The 19,611-nt window shown below is 38.2% G+C and overlaps 1 protein-coding gene across 1 annotated transcript; it reads left to right on the forward strand.

The window, feature by feature from the left end:
* Positions 1 to 5,721: 5,721 nt before the first annotated feature.
* IFNE (interferon epsilon) lies at positions 5,722 to 10,349 on the forward strand. The gene has a single exon (XM_032477603.1). It carries the CDS (start codon positions 9,456 to 9,458, stop codon positions 10,035 to 10,037), a length of 582 nt encoding a protein of 193 aa, XP_032333494.1. The 5' UTR covers positions 5,722 to 9,455; the 3' UTR covers positions 10,038 to 10,349.
* The last annotated feature ends 9,262 nt before the right edge of the window (positions 10,350 to 19,611 follow it).

Genomic DNA, 19,611 nt, shown 5'->3' on the forward strand with positions numbered 1-19,611 from the left:
TGTTGATTTTAGACAACTGTGTCACTTGATAATTGCTTAGAACCATGAAAAATGTAAGCTAGATTAAGAAGGCAAAGGACAAAGGTTTCAGCTCTTTAATATTTTATAGTTTTCTGGTTTATTTTTCTCTTTGCTCCACCAAGAAGTGAAGCCAACTGAATTCTCCTTAAAAAGCTCAGAGATTAATGAGTCCCAAATGTGACAAAGCTCTGAGGTTACAGTGACTTCTCTGGTGTTTGCCTCTTTTAATCCCTCAAATGTTGCTTCAGGAAAAGAAAAAGTGATTAAGTCTAAACTGAGAGAGCTGACATCAGAGGTTAGTGGTATGGAATCTTAGTTCAGTTCCCATATGAGGATAAAATAAATATGAATTGAAGGGTAAAAGGACTCCAAAAGGCAGGAAACAAGTAAATATTAAATTATGAATACTAGGCAATTTATATATGTTACTTTATTTAATCCTTATAACTACTCTACAAGGTTATTATTAGCATTCCAGTTTTACAAAAAATGGATGCTTACTGAGATCACTAACTCCAAGTTCTCAGACCTAGTACGCTGGGCTTCAGAACCGGTACTACCTCAGTATAAAACAGACTCAAATACATCATATTGTTCCAAGGGAAAAAGAGAGCATTCATTACTGTGAAGTTGATTGGCACATTTCCTAAATATATATATTTTGGCAGATCCTTTTCTATGATGATTTCTACCTACAATTCCTATTAACTTTTTTATATCAAAAGAGTAATATCCATTAAGGCTTTATATACTAATCTGGGATAAACATGTTCACTGATAATCATCTGGCCCATTGGCTTTCAAAGTGGCTAGAAGCTTGGTGCAAAATCTTTTGCACGCAGGACCATCCCCTTACACACACACACACACCCTATAGCTTTTCCCCTTACACACACACACAAACACTCTCTCTCTCTCTCTCTCTCTCTCTCTCTCTCTCTCTCTCTCTCTCTCTCTCCAGCTTTTCCTGAGCCTGATTCAGGCCCTAATCAGTGATATGTATTTAGTTTCTTGAGTCCAGGTAGGAATTTCAGGGTTCTTCTCTGCCAGCTATTGGCAAAGAGTTATGTGCCTACGTGCCATGTAGAGTGATAAATATCTTCTCATGTTAACTTAGTTATTGCTGTACGTTGCTGAGTATCAAGTCTTTCTATCCCAAATTTACAGATGAGTCAGTGAATTCAGTTTTCAGAGATTTGTGCAAGTTCACCTAGGTAAATAACAGAGCTAAATTTGAGCCTGTGTCTGTCTTGTTTCTAAAATTGTTCTCTTCCTTGTGACATGTTTACATTTGTCCCTCTACTCACAGTGCCTCTGCTTGGATGGTATTTCTGCCTTTATTGTTAGCTGTGGCTTTTTATAGGGCACTATAAAATGAGAAGCACCATGGGCAAATCATAATATCTTAAGAGTCACATGTAACTGTTTTAATTCTACTTGTAACCTGACCGTCCTTGTTGTGTCTTTGTTGTTTGATTGTTAATCCCATGTAGTGACATTTTCAGATACTGTATTTTTTTAAATCCTGACTTTCTCTTCAGTTCATTTGTTTTGTTTCCCATTTCCCTTCTCATCCTGTTTATGTTTGTTTTCCTCTATGTCCTTAAGCATATGGAGCATATTTTTAATATCTTCACTAATGCCATTATTTCTCAATCTGTTTCATTAACTCATTATTCTCCTGAGTGTCAATCATGTTCTCCTATTTCCTCCTATGTGCAGTATTTTTAATTGAATGCCAGATTTTCTGTTTTAGTATGCTGGGTTTTGTTGTGTTTCTTTAAAGAGTTTTGGATTTCATTCTGGCAGACAGTCATGTTGGTTGTGGATTAGTTCATTTTTTTTCCCAGTCTTGTTCTTAAGCTCTAAATGAGTAATTTAGTTACACATTTAAGAGTGACTCATTTGGGGGTCTTTACTAAACACCCTGTATATTCAACAAGGTCTCTCCTATGGTGGGAACTTGAATGATTTCCAAACTTGAATTCCCCTTGGCTTAAAACTCCATGATAGTTATTTTCTTCCTCTGGAACTTGTACTTGTCGGGCCTTGTACAGTTTCACCTGATATGTGGACATTCAGTATCTACCAAAGAACCCTATGAAAATTTCTGGAGTTCTTTCTCTGGATCACTCCCTTTTCTTGGGTACTCTGCCCTGAAAATTCTAGCTGCATTGGTCTCCCCAAACTCTGATTTTTGTTTCTTCAATCCAGAGATATTGTCCAAGGAGGTTTCTCCTCTCTGCAGCCTAATCTAGAAATTTCCTCCAGGCAGAAAGCCTCATTTGTTTCCCATCTCTCAGGGATCAGTTTTCTACTGCCTATTATCCAGTGAAAAAAAATTATTGTTGCCTGTGTTTTGTCTAGTTTTCTAGTTGTTTACAATGGGAGAATAATTCTTGACCCTGCTACTTCCTCATAACCAGAAATATAAGCCCATGTGGTTGGAAATGTTATTTAATTCTCTAAATCATAGATTTTTTTTCTTTTCATTTTTAAAATAGAGATAATAAGACCTACCTCACAAGTGTATTATAAAGATTAGAAATAATATTAATGTATTGTCTTAGTAATGTACAACATTTGTTATTTAATATGTCTCTGTCTCAACTTCCTTGTTTGTACATTGGGGATAATAATGGTTCTTACTTCATAGAGTAGTTGTGTGGATTAAATGAATTCATATTTATAGTTTGCCTAGAATAATGCCCCACACATAGTAATAGGTATAAATGTGAGTTATGTAAATGCTTTTGGACAATCATGTCTACTACCAGTAAGAAAATAATCTTACCATTAATCAAAAGTGAGCACACCTGGCATCTAGAGGTGTACAGACCATTTCTTAACTTTTCCCATTGAGATACTTTTCAGTTCATAGAAATCATCTTTAGTGGTTTTCCAGCGTCCCATCTCTCTCATTGCCCCCCTTCATTTTCCCTCTGTCTAAATCTCTCTTCCCTACCCTGCCTATCTCGTAGTTCACTCCTGGCCACATGATGAAATGTCCTCAAGACCGTGATGACCATACTTGCCTTTTTAAAGCTTTCATCTTTGAAGAGCTTTCGTGTACCTTTTACTGTTCATCTTAGAGAAGCTTAGGTCTTTTAATTTGTCAGAATAGAGCACATACAGGACAAAATTTCCTTTTGCTATCTGGACCACTTCTCGTAACTTTGACGTGTTATAATGCCGACAGCCTCTATCACCTTATAACATTTTACCAAAGAATCCTGCTGAGTGTTGAGAGGGAAAGCAAAGAAGGTGATAAAGACCAAATACATAAAGCTTTTTGAGAAGTGTTTCACAAATAGTAAGTGTTGACTATTATTTGGATATTGCCACGTGAATGGATGCATTCCACAAGTAACATTGTTATCTAACCAAGTATTAAGCCTAGAGAAAACAGGAACTCAATTGTGAAATATGGTCAGAGAGGTGTAGGAGGACTCTGCTGCTCCTGAACTTGATTATTTAGGTGTAATCCAGACCCACCTGTTATCAGTTCTAAGTTCCAGTGCTTCTGCTACTCTCTTTATAATATCCTGGAATCCCTTGTTTGATTGTCATTCAGTTGACACCAGGCAAAGTCCCAAAACTGAATGGACTGTGGACCTTCTCTGCTTCTGCTCAAAGCAGGGTGACTTGATGCCATTGTTAACTTAGGGTCACCAATCTACCTACCTAACTATGTGTATTAGTCAACTCATAGGATGTGTGTATGTACACACACACACACACACACACACACGCACACGTGGAAGCTGGCAAATCCGAAGACTGCAGGGTGGGCTGGCAGGCTGGAGACCCAGGTACAAGCTGATGATGCAGTTTGAGTCCAAAGGCTCTACTCAGAGTGCACTGATTTAAATGTAAATCTCATCCAAAAACACTCTTACAGAAACATCCAGAATGAGGGAGACAGCAGTTTGCCCTGTGTCTTCCCCTCTTCTGTGGATCCAAAAAGAGTTGTTGATTTCTCAGTTTGTTCAGCTTTTTACTTGTTAGGACAGAGCAACTACTTCTACGCTCCTTACATGCAGAACTGGAAACTGGAAGTCTCTTTAGTCTCTTCTAACCTGAAATAGTTCTTTGGTCTTCCGTTGCCTTTTACAACCCTGAAATATTACAGGACAATTGTTTTGTAGGATGTTCCTCAATTTGAGTTTAACTAATGGTACTTCCTGGTTAGATCCAAGTTGTTTACACTTGGCAGGAATAGCACAGAAGGGATGTTGTGTTTTTTGAGTTGCGTCTTATCAGGTCATCCATGATTTCAATTTGTCCTATTATTGATGAGGTTCACTTTGAGCCCTTGAATGAGACTGTGGCTGCTTGGCTTTTCCACTGTGAAGTTACTCTTTCACTCTTTAAAACTAATAAGCATTTAGGTAATTATGTGAGGAAATGGATATATTAATTACCTTGACTGTAGCAGTCATTTCACAATGTACATACATATCAAAACATCATATTGTGTACCTTAAATATATACAACTTATACAAATAAGTAAATGACACGATTTTTGAGTATTTTGTAGTCAGTCTAGTGCTTTGACACCTTGTCCATAGAAAACCTTGCTTTCTTTTCCCCACTCGGGCTGTGACTCCTCACGGCAGCTGCTCACCCCACCCACCACAGATGCTTTACTTACTCTTCTCAGGCTCCAGCATCTCATGCCAGGTTATCTCCCCATGTGCACGCTTGCCCCATCCCCTTTAAACTCTGGCATCCCACCCTGGACCTCCATGGGTCCCTACCCCTTCCAGCACAGTGCTTACTTTTTTCTGCTTATCTGTTGGCTTTAGAACTGAATTTTTCAGGAAGGGAAAGCGAAGTAGAGATTATGTGCTATTTAAGATTACTTGCAACTCCAGCATTCTATGATAGGTAAATTAATCTGGTTAATTTAATTTGCAAGTTCATGCTAGCAAATGGGAGTAGAGGTTTGTTGAGATCACTGGGCCAAATGACTGTGTCTGAAATAGTCACTGAGGCCAGGGCAAAGTGAAGCACTGAGTAGTTTGGACTGGGGCAAGATGTCTCACAGTGAGGAGTCTGGCCAGAAGTACAAGATCCAAGAATAGGCAGAGAAATTAGGCCATATTTACCCATAGCCCTCAGAAAAGAGAGGGGGGATGACAGTGGAGCCCCAGAAAGCAGCAAATGTCTATTAGAGTAGTCAAGGCAAAAAAGGGAAATATTTGACAACATGAACCAGTAAGTATCTCAGGTTAGGGTGATCAGTAAGCTTATGCATTATGGGAATAATTCAGTTGGTCGAAGTAATAATGTGTTTTTGACCACACATTATTAGACCATTAGATACCATGAACTTTTTGATTTCTCTTGCCAACAGTGTGAGTTGATACCAGGCTCTAAATAACTGATGTTATGCTGCCATCCTTTGGTTGAATTTAAAATGCTTTCCTTACTAACACTATTTTGGCATATTTTTAACATGCAGAGGTAATCAGGACCTTAAATACAGCATTAATTTTTTTTAGATTAACAGTAATGGTAATAAATCATTTTGTGGGAAAAGGGAATAAGTAGAAATATACATTTATGCAATAAACTTAGAAGTCACCAACAATGCCCATTTTAGGCACAACTATTCAACTCTCCAATTATAGCATGAAAGTGTCATATGTAATACATAAACAAATGGCCATAGTTGTATTCCAATAAAACTTTATTTATGAAAACAAGCAATGAACTGTATTTGCCCCATGGGCTCTGTGTAGTTTGCCAACTTCTAGTTCAGTTCATTAATGTTAAGAGAACTTGCGCTTCCAGACATGATGGATGACCAGATTCATCCACCCACTTTAAACAACTAAAATACAAAACAAAACATATGAAATAACAGCTCTGAGTAACAGGAAACATAGGATAATGACCCTTGAGAAAAGAGAAATAAGTATACTTAGCCCTGTTATTGCTTCTCTCTGTGTGGAGAAGGTTTCTAGATTGCAGCACAAGGGAGAGAAAACCTAAACAGACCAGTTGTCTCACTGAGTTGATAAGTCAGTTTGGAATTCAGAAAGGTAGCTTGATATTAGAGAGGAAAGAGACAGAGACTGAGAGAGAAAGATACAGAGATCTTTAGAAGGGACTGCTGGAGTCTAACTAATTTGTGATCTGTGAATCACCCACGCCTGGGGTAAAATGCCCAGAAAACAGCAGGCCAGCTATTCCCAGGGCTGACACAGGACCAGGAATATTTCATTTTCCACCAACCAAAGTGCAAAGACTTCCTAATACATGGAGCACTGAGAAAAGTCCTCACAAGGATAGCCCCTGAGTAGTGGGATGACACTGCCCTAAACTATGAAGCCTGTGCTCCATCCATTTTAACAAAGTTTAAAAGCAGGGTCCAAAAGAGAAGAGGAGAAGAAGAAATTTCAAAAACATTAGTGGAGTTGCTGCCACAGTAAAAATTATTTAGATTATAGGGAGATCAAACCATTCCAGAAGCCCAGAGCAACTCAACTTACCCTCAAAAGAGCCACAAGAAGATAAAAATGTCCAAGTTTTAATTAGTATCTTCTGTTCTATCTGTAAAAATATTTTACTGTAACTTATATGAATCCCCAGGGAAAATGTAGTTGATTTAGTTATTTGTTAAGTGGAAGTAAGCTAATATACATTAGTTATTTACCGTAGTTTAGGCACCATACTAGATTTTTATTTATAATCTTTTTATCTTCTGATCCTCAAAAATGTTTTATAAATTAGAGATGAAAAAACTAAGAAAGAGATTAAGTAAATAACTTGCACAAAGTCACACAACCAGCCAGTGGTGGAGAGAATATTCCATTTCAGAATTTTGTGGCTTCAAAACCTAAATTCCATAATTCAGATGATAAGATACCACAGATGTCCTTCTTTTTCTCTATCCTTCCTCATGCGTTTGGGTTCTGTAGCATCCAGTGGGAAAGAACAGAACCCTTTGATCATTGAATCATTTTGTGAATTTACTGGTTGCCCTAGGAGGTGTGAAAACATGAATGAAGTTTTCAGACATTTGTCAGTCTGATGGACACCATGGCTCCAAGCAGAGTAATACCATGTACAGATGTCAAATAACCATTAACTCTAACAGAATTGCTAGGTAATTTTTGATCAAGTGAAAAGTATAAAAACTTTTCAGAGAGGACATGCTTTACAGGACAACATCCAGTGCAAACTATGCATAACTTGGATGTTAAGTCTGTAGTCATCAGCCTGAGGTTTAATATGACATAACCTACTTGTGAACAGTTACTACTCTGTCCAATTTGGTGTGAAGTTTTCTTTTCTTCCCAATGCCCACTTCTTTGCATCAGTTTAAAGGCTGTTTAGCTTATTAGCTCAGTTAAGAGATTTCTGTAATTTGACTCTCATGGATCTGAAAGTTCAAATTTCACAGCACCCAAAATGTTAGAAACCTTTTGATCAGTGTGGTTGAACTTTTGTACAGGAAAAGACTTTTCCATGGAGCCCACTGACTCGGTTTATTTCAACTTACTAATACCAGACTGACTTAAGTGACACCAATATAGAGCCGAGCTGGTTGTTAATGAGACCACATATGTTTACAGTCTGTTTTCAACACTCAGGATTTCACCCATCTGCCTACAGAGAAATGGTCAGATATAAGATGTGACATCTTGTATGACTTTGTGCTAGAGCACATTGATTCACTCAAAGTCAACACAGGTTTATTAAGTTCCTACTGTATTTGCATAGACAGTAAAAAAAAAAAAAGATGAGTATTTATTCCACACACTTAAAATTTTTAATGTTAGAAGGTTTAAGACAAGTGAATAAATAGCCGTGTATAAGACAGACCAAGAAAAGTGTCTTAAGAGGTACAAAATGCTGTGAAGATCCAGAGGAGAGATTATAGCTCCTTGAGGGGAGATCTAGACGCTAAAGAAGTAGTCCTTAGTCCTTGAACAGACAGGTACTGGGGGTGAAGGAGGCAGCAGGTGATGTTTCAGAGAGAGAACATCATTAATAAACACAAACACACACACAAGTGCTAGTTGTACTGAGGAAATAGTGAGTCATTAATTTTATCTGGAATTCAGGTTCCCTCACACTGCATTTGGAGCAACAGTGAGAAGTAAGATTGGAAAGGCAGACTGAAGGGTTATTCTGGAGCATTTAGGATATGAAACTGAGAATTTGTAATTTAGTAAGTGTTATTAATGTAAAACCGTCACATTGGTTTGCCATAGTTATTAGTACCCTAGGGAATATAGACTAGCCAACTGCCCCCAAACTCTTCTCACATATCGTTTTATCATTTATTGTGGTTATATAGCATTTCATTATATGGATTACCAACATTTATTTAACCATTCTGCTATTGTTGGACCTATATGCTGTCGCCAGTATTCTGCAATTGCTATAATTTTACAACAAACTTCTGTTGCTAATTTTTTCCCTTCCATATTACTTCCATGGGGTAGACTCTTAGATATTAAACTTCTTGGATAAGATACAAAATAATTTAAGTTTGCTGAAACATACATTAAGATTAAATTGCTCAAGCATTTGTGCAAATTTACAGTTCTATTTGAGATTTTAAATTAGTAGTATTAAAAAAAGAGACAACAGGTCCCAAATGGAGTTACTTGTGCTAAAGACCATGTCAGCAAACCAGGGCTTAATACCTAACCTAACTGCAATTTCAACGTAACCTTTAGTCAACCTGGAATTACCTGGTCAGCACTAGATGAGGTCATCTGCCATAGGCCCCTCCGTTCCCCTTAGGAAGGCAACCTTGCCTGTAACAATACATTCTTTGCTAATAATTTTCTTTTTCTGCCCCTTTTCTACCTTTAAAAACCTTTCTTCTTCTCCAGTGTGGTGGAACCAATTTGATCTTTAAATTTACTCTATCAGATTTTTCTTATTTAACCATAGCCTGTATGGGTTTTAGTTTTTGCCCCTGAGTGCCTTATAGGCGCTGCTAAGCCTCTGATAAATATAATTCCATGAAAGACTACTCCTTTGAAAAAAAAAAAAAAAAAGAACAACTCTCCATAAAAGAACTTTAATAAGCTTGACTAAATATTTAGAAAGCATATTGTGTTGAGTGAAACTTTGAATGTAATAAATAATGAGAGTAATAGAAGGTACTTTTGGATGACTGGTTTGTAATTGTCTCAAGGAACACATACAAAGAAAACAAGTTCTTTTGATTACTTCCTCAAACAGCCAACACAATGGGGAAAGTGGAGGAAATGTCACGTGAACACTATAAAAAGGGAACCAGAAAGCCTAACATGTAAACTTGGAGAAATGACAGCATTAGAAAACAAACCTACAAAAGAGAACACCTTCTAGTGTAAGCTGAGATGCGCAAAAGATAGATATTCTCTAGTAGTGGAGCTTTATCAAGTCTGCCAAGAGACAAGTGGAATAGTTTACCTTCAACATGATTAACAAGCCTTTCTTTGAAATTGTGTTGGTGCTGCTGGCTTTTTCCACCATCTTCTCCCGAGAGTTGAAACCGATTCTTTTCCAACAAAGAAGAGTAAACAGAGAGAGTTTAAAACTCCTGAATAAATTGCGGACCTCATCAATTCAGCAGTGTCTACCACATAGGAAAAACTTCTTGCTTCCCCAGAAGTCTATGGATCCTCACCAGTATCAGAAAGGACACATACTGGCCATTCTTCATGAGATGCTTCAGCAGATTTTCAACCTCTTCAGGGCAGTTATTTCTCTGGATGGTTGGGAAGAAATCCAAATGGATAGATTCCTCTCTGAACTTCATCAACAGCTGGAATACCTAGAAACACTCATACGACTGCAAGCTGAACAGAGAAGTGGCATCTTGGGTAGTGAGAACCTTAGGTTACAGGTTAAAAGTTACTTCCAAAGGATCCATGATTACCTGGAAAGTCAGGAATACAGCAGCTGTGCCTGGACCATTGTCCAGATAGAAATCAACCGGTGTCTGTTCTTTATGATCCAACTCACAGGAAAGCTGAGCAAACAAGGAATGGATCCTTGAACCTTGTGGAGCAAGAGCCAACTGCAGGCTTTAAAAGTATAGGGTAGGTGGAGGAGTGGGAGGATTTCTCCAGACGCTATTCTTTCTTTTGTCTTAAAATGGTAGTATTGCTTTGGTTTTGTGTGTGTATATACATGTATATATACACATTGATTTGTGCTTTAAGATTATACATACTGACTACAATTGTTTTTATTTTGTGATGTCACTTTGTATTTTCTATCCATCTTATATTTTTGAGTTGAATGATTCATTTATATTTCATAATTAGTGCTTCAAATGGTTACATTTTCATAAAAATTGGCAATATAATGGAATGTGTCTCCACTGTAATAATACTTTCCTTATGATAAAATATTCATTCCAGTGATTTCTTTATTTGCCAGAAATTGGTAGAAACAATGAGAAATACTAGGAATAATCTGTATTGCAGGATCTGAAAATATCATTACACACTGAAGATTTGTTACAGTTGACACACTAGAAGTAAGGCCAAAGGACATACAGTTTGCAGAGGAAAAAAATAAATGCATGAAAAGAGGTTCACCCTCACTCATAACAATGAAAAATATAAACTAAAAGTGAATAACATGCCATTTATAACCTAACAGATAGGTGAAACCTTAAAGTTTGATCTTACACTCATGGAGATGTTGAGGAGGAATGCTCTTATCATTTGCCAGAGCCCTGGAAATTGCTGTGATCACTGTGGATGCAATTTGGTGACATCTATTAAAATTATAGACGCATATACTCTGATCCATCAAGTATAGGTCTAAAATGTGCCCTGTAAAAACAATTGCAACTATGTGAAATGACATACAATATTTTCATTGCAGTATTATTTATAATATCAAAAGATAGGAAACGCCCAAAATCTTCTAATTAAAGACAGTTAAGGTATATTCACAAAAAGGAACACTATTCATCTGTAGGTAAGAATGAGAGTGCTCCTCCTGTACTAAAAAATAAAGTAAAAAATAGGCAAGATGCAGAACAGTGTATGTAAAATGCTGTATTTGAGATTAAAATGTAAGACAAATTTTATATTTGACCTTATATGTGGATAAAGAATATATAAGAAATAAATTACAGTGATAGCCTGTATTTGGTGGGGTGGAGAAAGTAGGGGAGGAGGACAGGATGGTAGAGGCTTTACAGCGTATTTTTATGTTTTAATTTTTAATCATGTGAATATAACAAATTAAAATAATAAAATGTATCTAATAAGTCACAGAAATCAGAAATATATATGAAGGAGTCTTTCTGGTGAAAAGAAGTTAGGTGAAGGTTAGAAGAAACAGGACTGAACTAGCCTGCCCTTGGGGTGGCCAAGAGGAGGAGGGCTGCATGGGGGAGGAGGACGGCTGGACAGAAGAGCACCCAGGCCAAAGGAGAGGGCTCCTGCTCCCGGGAGATGCTGGTGATGAAGAAGGATTCCAGCTCTTTCAGCCAGGAGCTCCCCGAAATAGTCATGGAATGAATGTGAGGCCAGAGAAGCTGAAGTTCATTCACTGAGGCTTGGTGACTTTCCCACAGTCACAGCGACTTTTGCCCAGTGTGAGAAGCAGAGCCATGGCCTCATAATCTGGTGCTCGTTCTGCTACTTTATGTCGTGTTCTGCTTCAGATTCCTTGTATAATTCTAGGTAAAAGTTATCACTGGATGTAAAAAGAACATATTCCATTTCGGTTTAATTAGCCCACATGTATTAACTGTTAGCCAGTGCTTCTGGATTTGGCTTGAAAGGGAGGAGGAGGAATCAGATAAGAGCCTGAGACTGAGGCCAGGTGGCTGCAATAGTGGAAGGGGGTGAGGAAGCAGAGGCTGGGCAGTCAGGAGGAAGTCTTTGTCGCCGTCACATTTCGGACCGGGGGTTGACCTACTGACCTTCAAGTTCACGCAGAAGTGGGGAAGTGGAGAAAGGAGAAATATTTACTGCACTCAACTTGAATTTGGTTACAGGTCATTTACGTCTCATGGTCTGTAGAGTTTTTGTTGTTTTCTTTCAACCACGAACTTTTCAGAACCAAATCCATCAGTTAACATGTTAGTCAATGCTCAAATTAATCTTGCAAGATAGTTTCTGTTATTCTCTTCTTTCCTCAGATGTGGAGAACAAGACTTTAAAAGTGAAGTATGTAACTTGCTCAAAATAACATAGCAAGCCATAGAGCTAGCAAATGCCAGAGCTAAGATCCCCTCCCAGGTCAGCCTGACTCAAAAGCCTGCATTGTGTTCTAGACACTACGAACTTGAATGGCATTGTGCAATGTCACTGAGAAATATAATGATGACATTAAGGATAATTTTCTCCTGGCTTTTCTTATTCAAGTTTGCATACTCTCACAGTCTTGAATTACAGAGAGGATATTTTCTCCTCCTGGATATTTCTTTCCTAAGAACTAAGGAGCACAGAATAGAGAAGCTGCCAAGTGGAAACTTACAGCAGATAACACTAATATTTAGAAGCTAAAACCAATACTTTACATGCTAATGTTTCCCCAAACATTTAGCTTTATAAGTTGATATCCTGCTTGTATAACTTTCTTTAGCTGCCTAATACAAACTAAAAATGGATTGCTTTTAAATATATGTGCCCTTTTAAAACTTTAAAACCAGAGTTCTAAGCTTGGAGATTTTGAGGAAGAGAAATACCTTAAAAGATTTGGTGCCCTGTTAGTAATGCCTGAGTGAGCTCAGGGTAAGGGTAAGTTCATTTGTACTCTCAGGCTGAGTCATCTGAATTATTATTGTTACACCTACACATCCTAAGCTAAATAGATTACTAAAACAAAAAAAACAGGTTATGAAATAGCAAGTACAGTACCATATTTTCTGTAAATAAAATGTGTGAAAAATGTCTGAAGAGATATGCACTAAAATGTTCACATCAGTGATAGAATATCCATTCTCTTACACTTTTCAGATTAAATATTATTTCCATGAATATGGGTTCATTTTAGAACCAGGAAAAATAAAATAGCTATTTTATTTTTAAAATGTAAAAAAAAAAAAAAAGAATAAATATGACCCCTTCTAGAGATTTGGCTTAGGATGGTTATCGTGTGCAGTAAGTTAAGCCTCACCTCTAGCACATCAGAATCATTTGGAAGGCTTGTTAAAACACAGATCACATGGCTTCACCCCCACTGTTTCTGATCCAGTAATTCTGTGGTGGGGACTGAGTATTGGCATCTCTAACAATTCCTAGATCATGCTGATGCTGCAGGTCCCATGACTACACTTTATGAACCACATCCCTGTTTTTTATATCCTTGCTAGTCTTTTAACAGATGAAGGCATGGTCTTGAGCTTAGTGATTCATATTTTCCCACAAATACTATGGTCCTATGGATAGGAGGTAGTTGCTAAGGATAGTTGGGGTTTTTTTTTTTTTTTTTTTTTTTTTTCTGTCACTGCCTTTTCACAGCAGCAGATTAGATGGTCTTTTTCCCTCTTTAAGAAGCTGAATGTAGAGACAGTAATACCCCGTAATAATAACTGCCTTTAAAGGAAAATGGTCCAAACTGAGTTTCTTTCTGTAAGAGTTTCTGATCCTCATGCCTGTGGTTGACTGAAATCAGAACTGCAACTGTAGCAGTAACTAATTAGACAAAGAATATGTTGTGGGCACTAAGAAAACCAAACTTCTGTAAGATAGAGGATTCATCCCAGGTGAAAGATGGCAAGTGATCTAGTAATATTCTTTATTGAGATGTAGAGATGTTTGGTAAATAAATAGATGTGGGGTTCATTCCTCGAATTGCTTTTGACGTTTAGCCCAAGTTTTCTCCCCTTTCCTGGGGTTCTGCCTGTGTCCAGTGACTGGTCGATGTGGAGGTGTAAAGGCTCCCTCCGCCTCTGAAGGGTCATCCCAGCTTCAGAGCCCCCCACTGTGGCCAAGTCCTCTTTGTGATTGCACTGCAGCTAAACTTTCCCCGTGCTTAATCCTCCTGGCTTCTCTTCCCTTGAGTGTTGATCCCATATACTCCCTGATAAACTCCTGAGGGGTCATTTTTGTCTCAGAGTCTGCTTTCTCAGCATCTGACCTCTAATAGCACTGCATATAGAACTTACATTTAGGGCCATAGGAAACCCAAACTCACATTCTATTTCCTTGGCCTGAAACGTATTCTTTTCCTAATATGTGTTCTTGCCATTCATGACTCACTTAAAAGTCTTCCCTTCACAGGAAGCCATTACAGTCTGATTTCTCTGAATCTGTGCCCCTCCAGATCACAACTCTTACCATGTGTCACGAACTACACTGTACCTTAATTGATCACTTCTCCATCTTCCAACTAGCATATGACCTACTTCATGGTAGTAGAGACTTCCTAACTCTTTACCTGGCACATTGTTGAGCACGTAACAGGGACAATCTAAATACTGAATGAATGAAGAAATTTAAAATAAGGTGTTAAAGGAAAGAAGGGCTATATCAGTACCATATTGTCATGGGCGGTTGTATATGTGAGGAGACTCTATCTAGAGATGAGAAAGTCTTGCTTACATATGTCTGCTAAGAGGTAAAGTTTTTATTTTTGTTTTTCTTTTTCTCTACTTTTCCTGGATGGGAAATTTGGATAAGCTACTTCTTGGAGTAAAAAGTATCTGTCTTTCTCTCATGAAAGAGTGTTTTTTTTTATCCGTGTATATTAAGGGCATGGTGAAATAATGGCATGGTATGATATGTAGGGCAGATGTCCAGGCGGGAGCCTCTCTCCTGATTGTTCTGGTCATCTTAGACAATCTTTTTCTGAATCTACCCTTCGTGGGCCTTTGATCCCTGTCATTCTGGTCATAGTAATGCTTTCAACTACCAAGTAATATAGAAACCACTTGTACCAACTTCAAACTTTTGTTCAGTTTATAGAAAACTTAATATGCTGGAAAAAATTATGAAAACAATACATGCAAATGCTGTAAATGGATCAATTTTATAGTTACATAAGGCATTTACACTCTTCCCTTTGTTCTGTTCAAAAAACCACTTGTCTTGTTATTGTCCAAAATGGCTGGCCACTGGATCAGTTTTTCTACCAACTGTTAGTAAAGACTTGATGGCAATTTTCCTGATTTCTTTGGATTGTTTACTTGAAACATTATGGATAGGCAGGAGATAGCCAGCATGAAACGAGTGTTTAGGGATGAATAGCCAGAGTCACATTGCAAGTATACAGGGAAGGGATTAGAACACAAAAACAGTCTCATGGGTTTACCTTAAATGCTGGGGAAATCCAGCTTCTTAGAATTTTGGAAACCTGTTCAGTTAAATTTTCATCAACAAAGGTAAGAGATGTGTACCTCTTGGAAAGGGCAGATCAAGGTTTGAGTAGAACAAAAGGCAGGTTACCTTGACCCATAAATCATGTAACTTTTTCTATGTAAGACAGCTAAGTGCACATTGTTTTAGTAAATTTATAACAAGTTAGGTTTCAGTGTAAGCCTTGTACTATTATAAGGCATAGATCCCTGGGAGAAATTTAATTATTCTAAATAACAGAATAAATTCAACTGGGTTCATGTCAGATGAACAAAGTGGTTATTAATCTGATCAAGACAGAGTTAACTTTCATTCTTCAGTTTGTTAATGTGGTGTATCACACTGATTTGTGGATATTGAAAAATCCTTACATCCCTGGGATAAATCCCACTTGACCGTGGTGTATGATCCTCTTAATGCATTCTTGGAATCGATTTGCTAGTATTTTGTTGAGGATTTTTGCATCTTTATTCATAAGTGATATTGGCCTGTGATTTTCTTTTTTTGTGATATCTTTGGTTTTGGTATCAGGGTGATAATGGCCTCATAGAATGAGTTTGGAAGTGTTCCTTCCTCAGCAGTTTGGAATAGTTTCAGAAGGATAGGTGTAAACTCTTCTCTAAATGTTTGATGGAATTCACCTGTGAAGCCATTTGGTCCTGGACTTTTGTTTGTTGGGAGTTTTTAAATTACTGATTGAATTTCAGTGCTGGTAATTGGTCTATTCATATTGTGTACTTCTTCATGGTTCAATCTGGGCAAATTGTGCCTTTCTAAGAAATTGTCCATTTCTTCTATGTTGTCCTTTTTGTTGACGTATAGTTGTTTATAGTAGCCTCTTCTGATCCCTTGTATTTCTGTGGTGTTGGTTGTAACCTCTCCTTTTTCATTTCTGATAGACTTACCATATGATCCAGCAATCCCACTCTTGGGAAGGGATAAATTGGGAATTCAAAAATTGCACTTCTTGGAGAGTGATGGAAATGTTAGCTATCTTGATTGTAGCGTTGGTTTCATTGGTGTATACATCTACCGGTATTCATCAAATTGTACCCATGAAATATGTGTAGTTTACTCTACAGGAACCATACCACGATAAAGGTGTTAAATATTTTTTTAATTAAAAAAAACAGTTAACTTGAGAGCATTAAGAACTGAATTCTTAGCCAATATATTGTTCAGTATAGCAGGTGTTTTTAAAGTAACATCTCCTAATCTAATCTCACTCCTTGGGAGGGAGGGAGAAGTGGAAGAGGAAAAGACTGGATGGAACTGGGAAGGGACTAAGCATATTTCCAGAGCAAACTGTGCTGTTACAGGAAAAAATACCTTGAAGGACCCAATTGTGTCTAGCAGAGGGGAAGAGGAAAGAGGACACAGTCTCTGTGGGTAGGATAGTGTTCAGGAGCTGAACTAAATAATAAAAATGTCCCCAAATGCTTCTCAATAAGTTGATTTCTACCATGAATTGAAATTAGAAGGGCAGAGACAAGTTGGGACATATCAGGGATTCAGTTGTAACATTCTATAGGTAAATAGTCTCAGAAGATACAAATCAAGGGTCCCATGGAAAAAGGATGCTAGAGATTCCACCAGTAAGTTTATGTTGTAAGTTCTAGGCACAAAGTTCCCTGGGGCAGATGGGCTCATATCTGAACACCAAAAACCACGCGTGGCATTATAGACACGTGGGGTAGAGTGTGATACTCCAGAGGAAAGATTTCTTCTCCAGAACATCTCTCTCAGATTATCATGTGCTTTAATATCATGCCTAGATATTAAAAATAAGCAAAAAAAAAAAATCAAATAAAAACAAACAAAAAACCCACTAATTGTCCTCTTTCACAGCATTCGTGGGCATGGTCATAAGGGTAAGGCCACAGGAGATCCTAGTGTCACACTGCATGGCTCTGTCAAAACTGATCTTCTACTCCTGAGCAGAGTTATTGTGATTGGACCAGGCTGTGGTCCTCAGGATGGGTTCTTCTTGGGTGGTCCCTTGTCATCTCATGCAAATTGATCCCTGTAAGATCACTCTAAGACCCCCGTCACAGGCCACACTGGTCTGAATCCAAGGGAAAACACTATTTAGGTTCAAGCTAGGCATCTTCAGTACATAAGGAAAAAATGTAAAATATAATACCTTATATAAATATATTTAGGCAATTCAGATAATGATATCATATTCTGAGTATACACTGAATAAACTGTGAAACCCATGCCACATAAAAACATACTTTTGAAGAAATAGATATGCCCGTGCTGGGGTACTAGGTCTGCTTCAGCCTCAGTTCTCCCTGAGCTGGACTCAGACTCAGGGGTATAATCTAGGCAAGAAGGAGACTTCACAGCTTCCATACCCACTGAGAATCTTGCTTCTCTCACGCCTGGAGAATAGGAAAGACATCAGTTTACCTCAGAGGCTGATGGAAGACAGTCAGCCATGGACAAGAGACCAAGCCACTGTGCCCTCCATGAGCAGTGCCAGCAGATTCTCAGCCTAGCAGCACAAGAGGGTCTCATGCTATTGGGGATAAGACCTGGATGGAGAAATTACTCCCTGGGCCTCATCAGCAGGTGGACAGCTGGGGCTGTATTGGGGGCAGGAGGGCAGGAGAGGGAGAAAGGAGGGGCCCCCTCCTGAGCAGTGAGGAGCCAAGATTGGAAGCTTAGAGGATCTTCCAAGGAATACGCCTCTAAATGAAAGTAAGTGAATTCAGCCTTTGGGAGGATATCAGGATAGAAATTAGGAGGGGCTTCCTATCCGTTAAAAGGTTTGTTAAAAAAGTAAGGAAATAAGGAAAATTAATAAAGAAGGAGACCCCAAGTCTCTCCCGTGGGGGTGAATGTTGACTTTCTCTGGCACCCACACAAGCAATGTGGTTTGGTAGGCCTAGGGTGAAGAAGGGGTACTGACCGTTGCAGTACTCTAAGAATAACACTCAGGGGTCTGTTCTCCAGAGTAGAGATCAGGCCACAGGAACTGGGGTCCATACTATGTCATCAAATGAGAAGGGGACCAGGACCCTACCTTGCAGGACAACTGCCAGAATCACCTCAAGCACCCCAAGCAGTGCCAGTGGTAGCTGTGAGTCAGGACCATTGGTAGACCTCATCCGCCCTGCTCCCTCATCAGCCCCATGTCCTCATTTATTTATTTAAATATATGAAACAAGCTAAATGCAAATCCATTTCCACTGAAATATTAACAGAAGCAAAGAAAAAAACAAATGAGTAAGTATTAACAGCCTTTCCCTCTTGGGTACTTTCTAAGAAAAATTGTGTATCTCCCTGCTTGGTTTTTGGTCTTTTGCTGTGCTGCATTATGTGTATTTATAAAGTATAGACAGGGATACAGAAATTGCCCCAGAAAAATACAAAGCAATTTTCACAGTGTAAAGGAGGAAGATAAATGGAAGATGGATAGAAGAATAGACCCAGCAAAGCGGTGGCAGGAGTCAAAAAATGGGCAAACTCCCTATGTAGTCAGAGAAGATTTGAAGAGAGGGTCTCCGGGGATTTAGAAAGAGAGGTAAAGGGAAAGGATCTTGAGGGGCTCTGTGGTGCAGGGGCTGGAGGAATAGGGTGCAGGATGGAGTGAGCAGAATCCAGATGGAAGAGCCTGGGAAAGATGGATTTTAAGAAGTTTCGTTCCGAGTTTTGATTCCAAAAACAATCTGAATTGCATTTTCATATGCCTTTGCAAAAACATGTTTTTGTTGAAACATATATAACTTTTTATTTAAAGAGAAAGAAAATGTTTTTATTTGAACTTTTTAAAGTTGGTACTGGCACAAAAAAAAAAAATGAAATTGCTTTAAGATTCCTGGCATATATATACTCAAGTATATATGAGAGCTGATAATTGAATAATGGTTGTTTTTAAACTAAAGGGGGAAAGCTTGACTAATGCAATAAATATTGTTGGGAAAATAGGCTATCTGGGGGGAAAAATCAGATTCCAAATCTCCCACAATACACAAAGTGAAATTTGATGTGTACAGAATAAGAAGAAATAAGAGTGCTGGCTCTGAAGGCAGATCACCTGGGTTTCAATACCAGCTTTGCCATACACCACTTTATGGCTGTGAGCATGTTGCTCTACCTCTCTATGTCTCAGGTAATCCAGCTGCTAAGTGAGTATTATAAATCACTGAGTGGTTATGGTTATAAGTATATGAAGCAAAAACAAACCTATCAGATACTAGGAAAAATGTGTATATGAAAAGTTTTAAAATTTTCAGATGGGAAAGCTCTTCCTGAGTGATGGGAAAGCTCTTCCTGAGTGATGTGAAATCCAAGGCC

The sequence above is a fragment of the Camelus ferus genome, chromosome 4 (assembly GCF_009834535.1).
Source record: "Camelus ferus isolate YT-003-E chromosome 4, BCGSAC_Cfer_1.0, whole genome shotgun sequence".
Taxonomy (NCBI): domain Eukaryota; kingdom Metazoa; phylum Chordata; class Mammalia; order Artiodactyla; family Camelidae; genus Camelus; species Camelus ferus.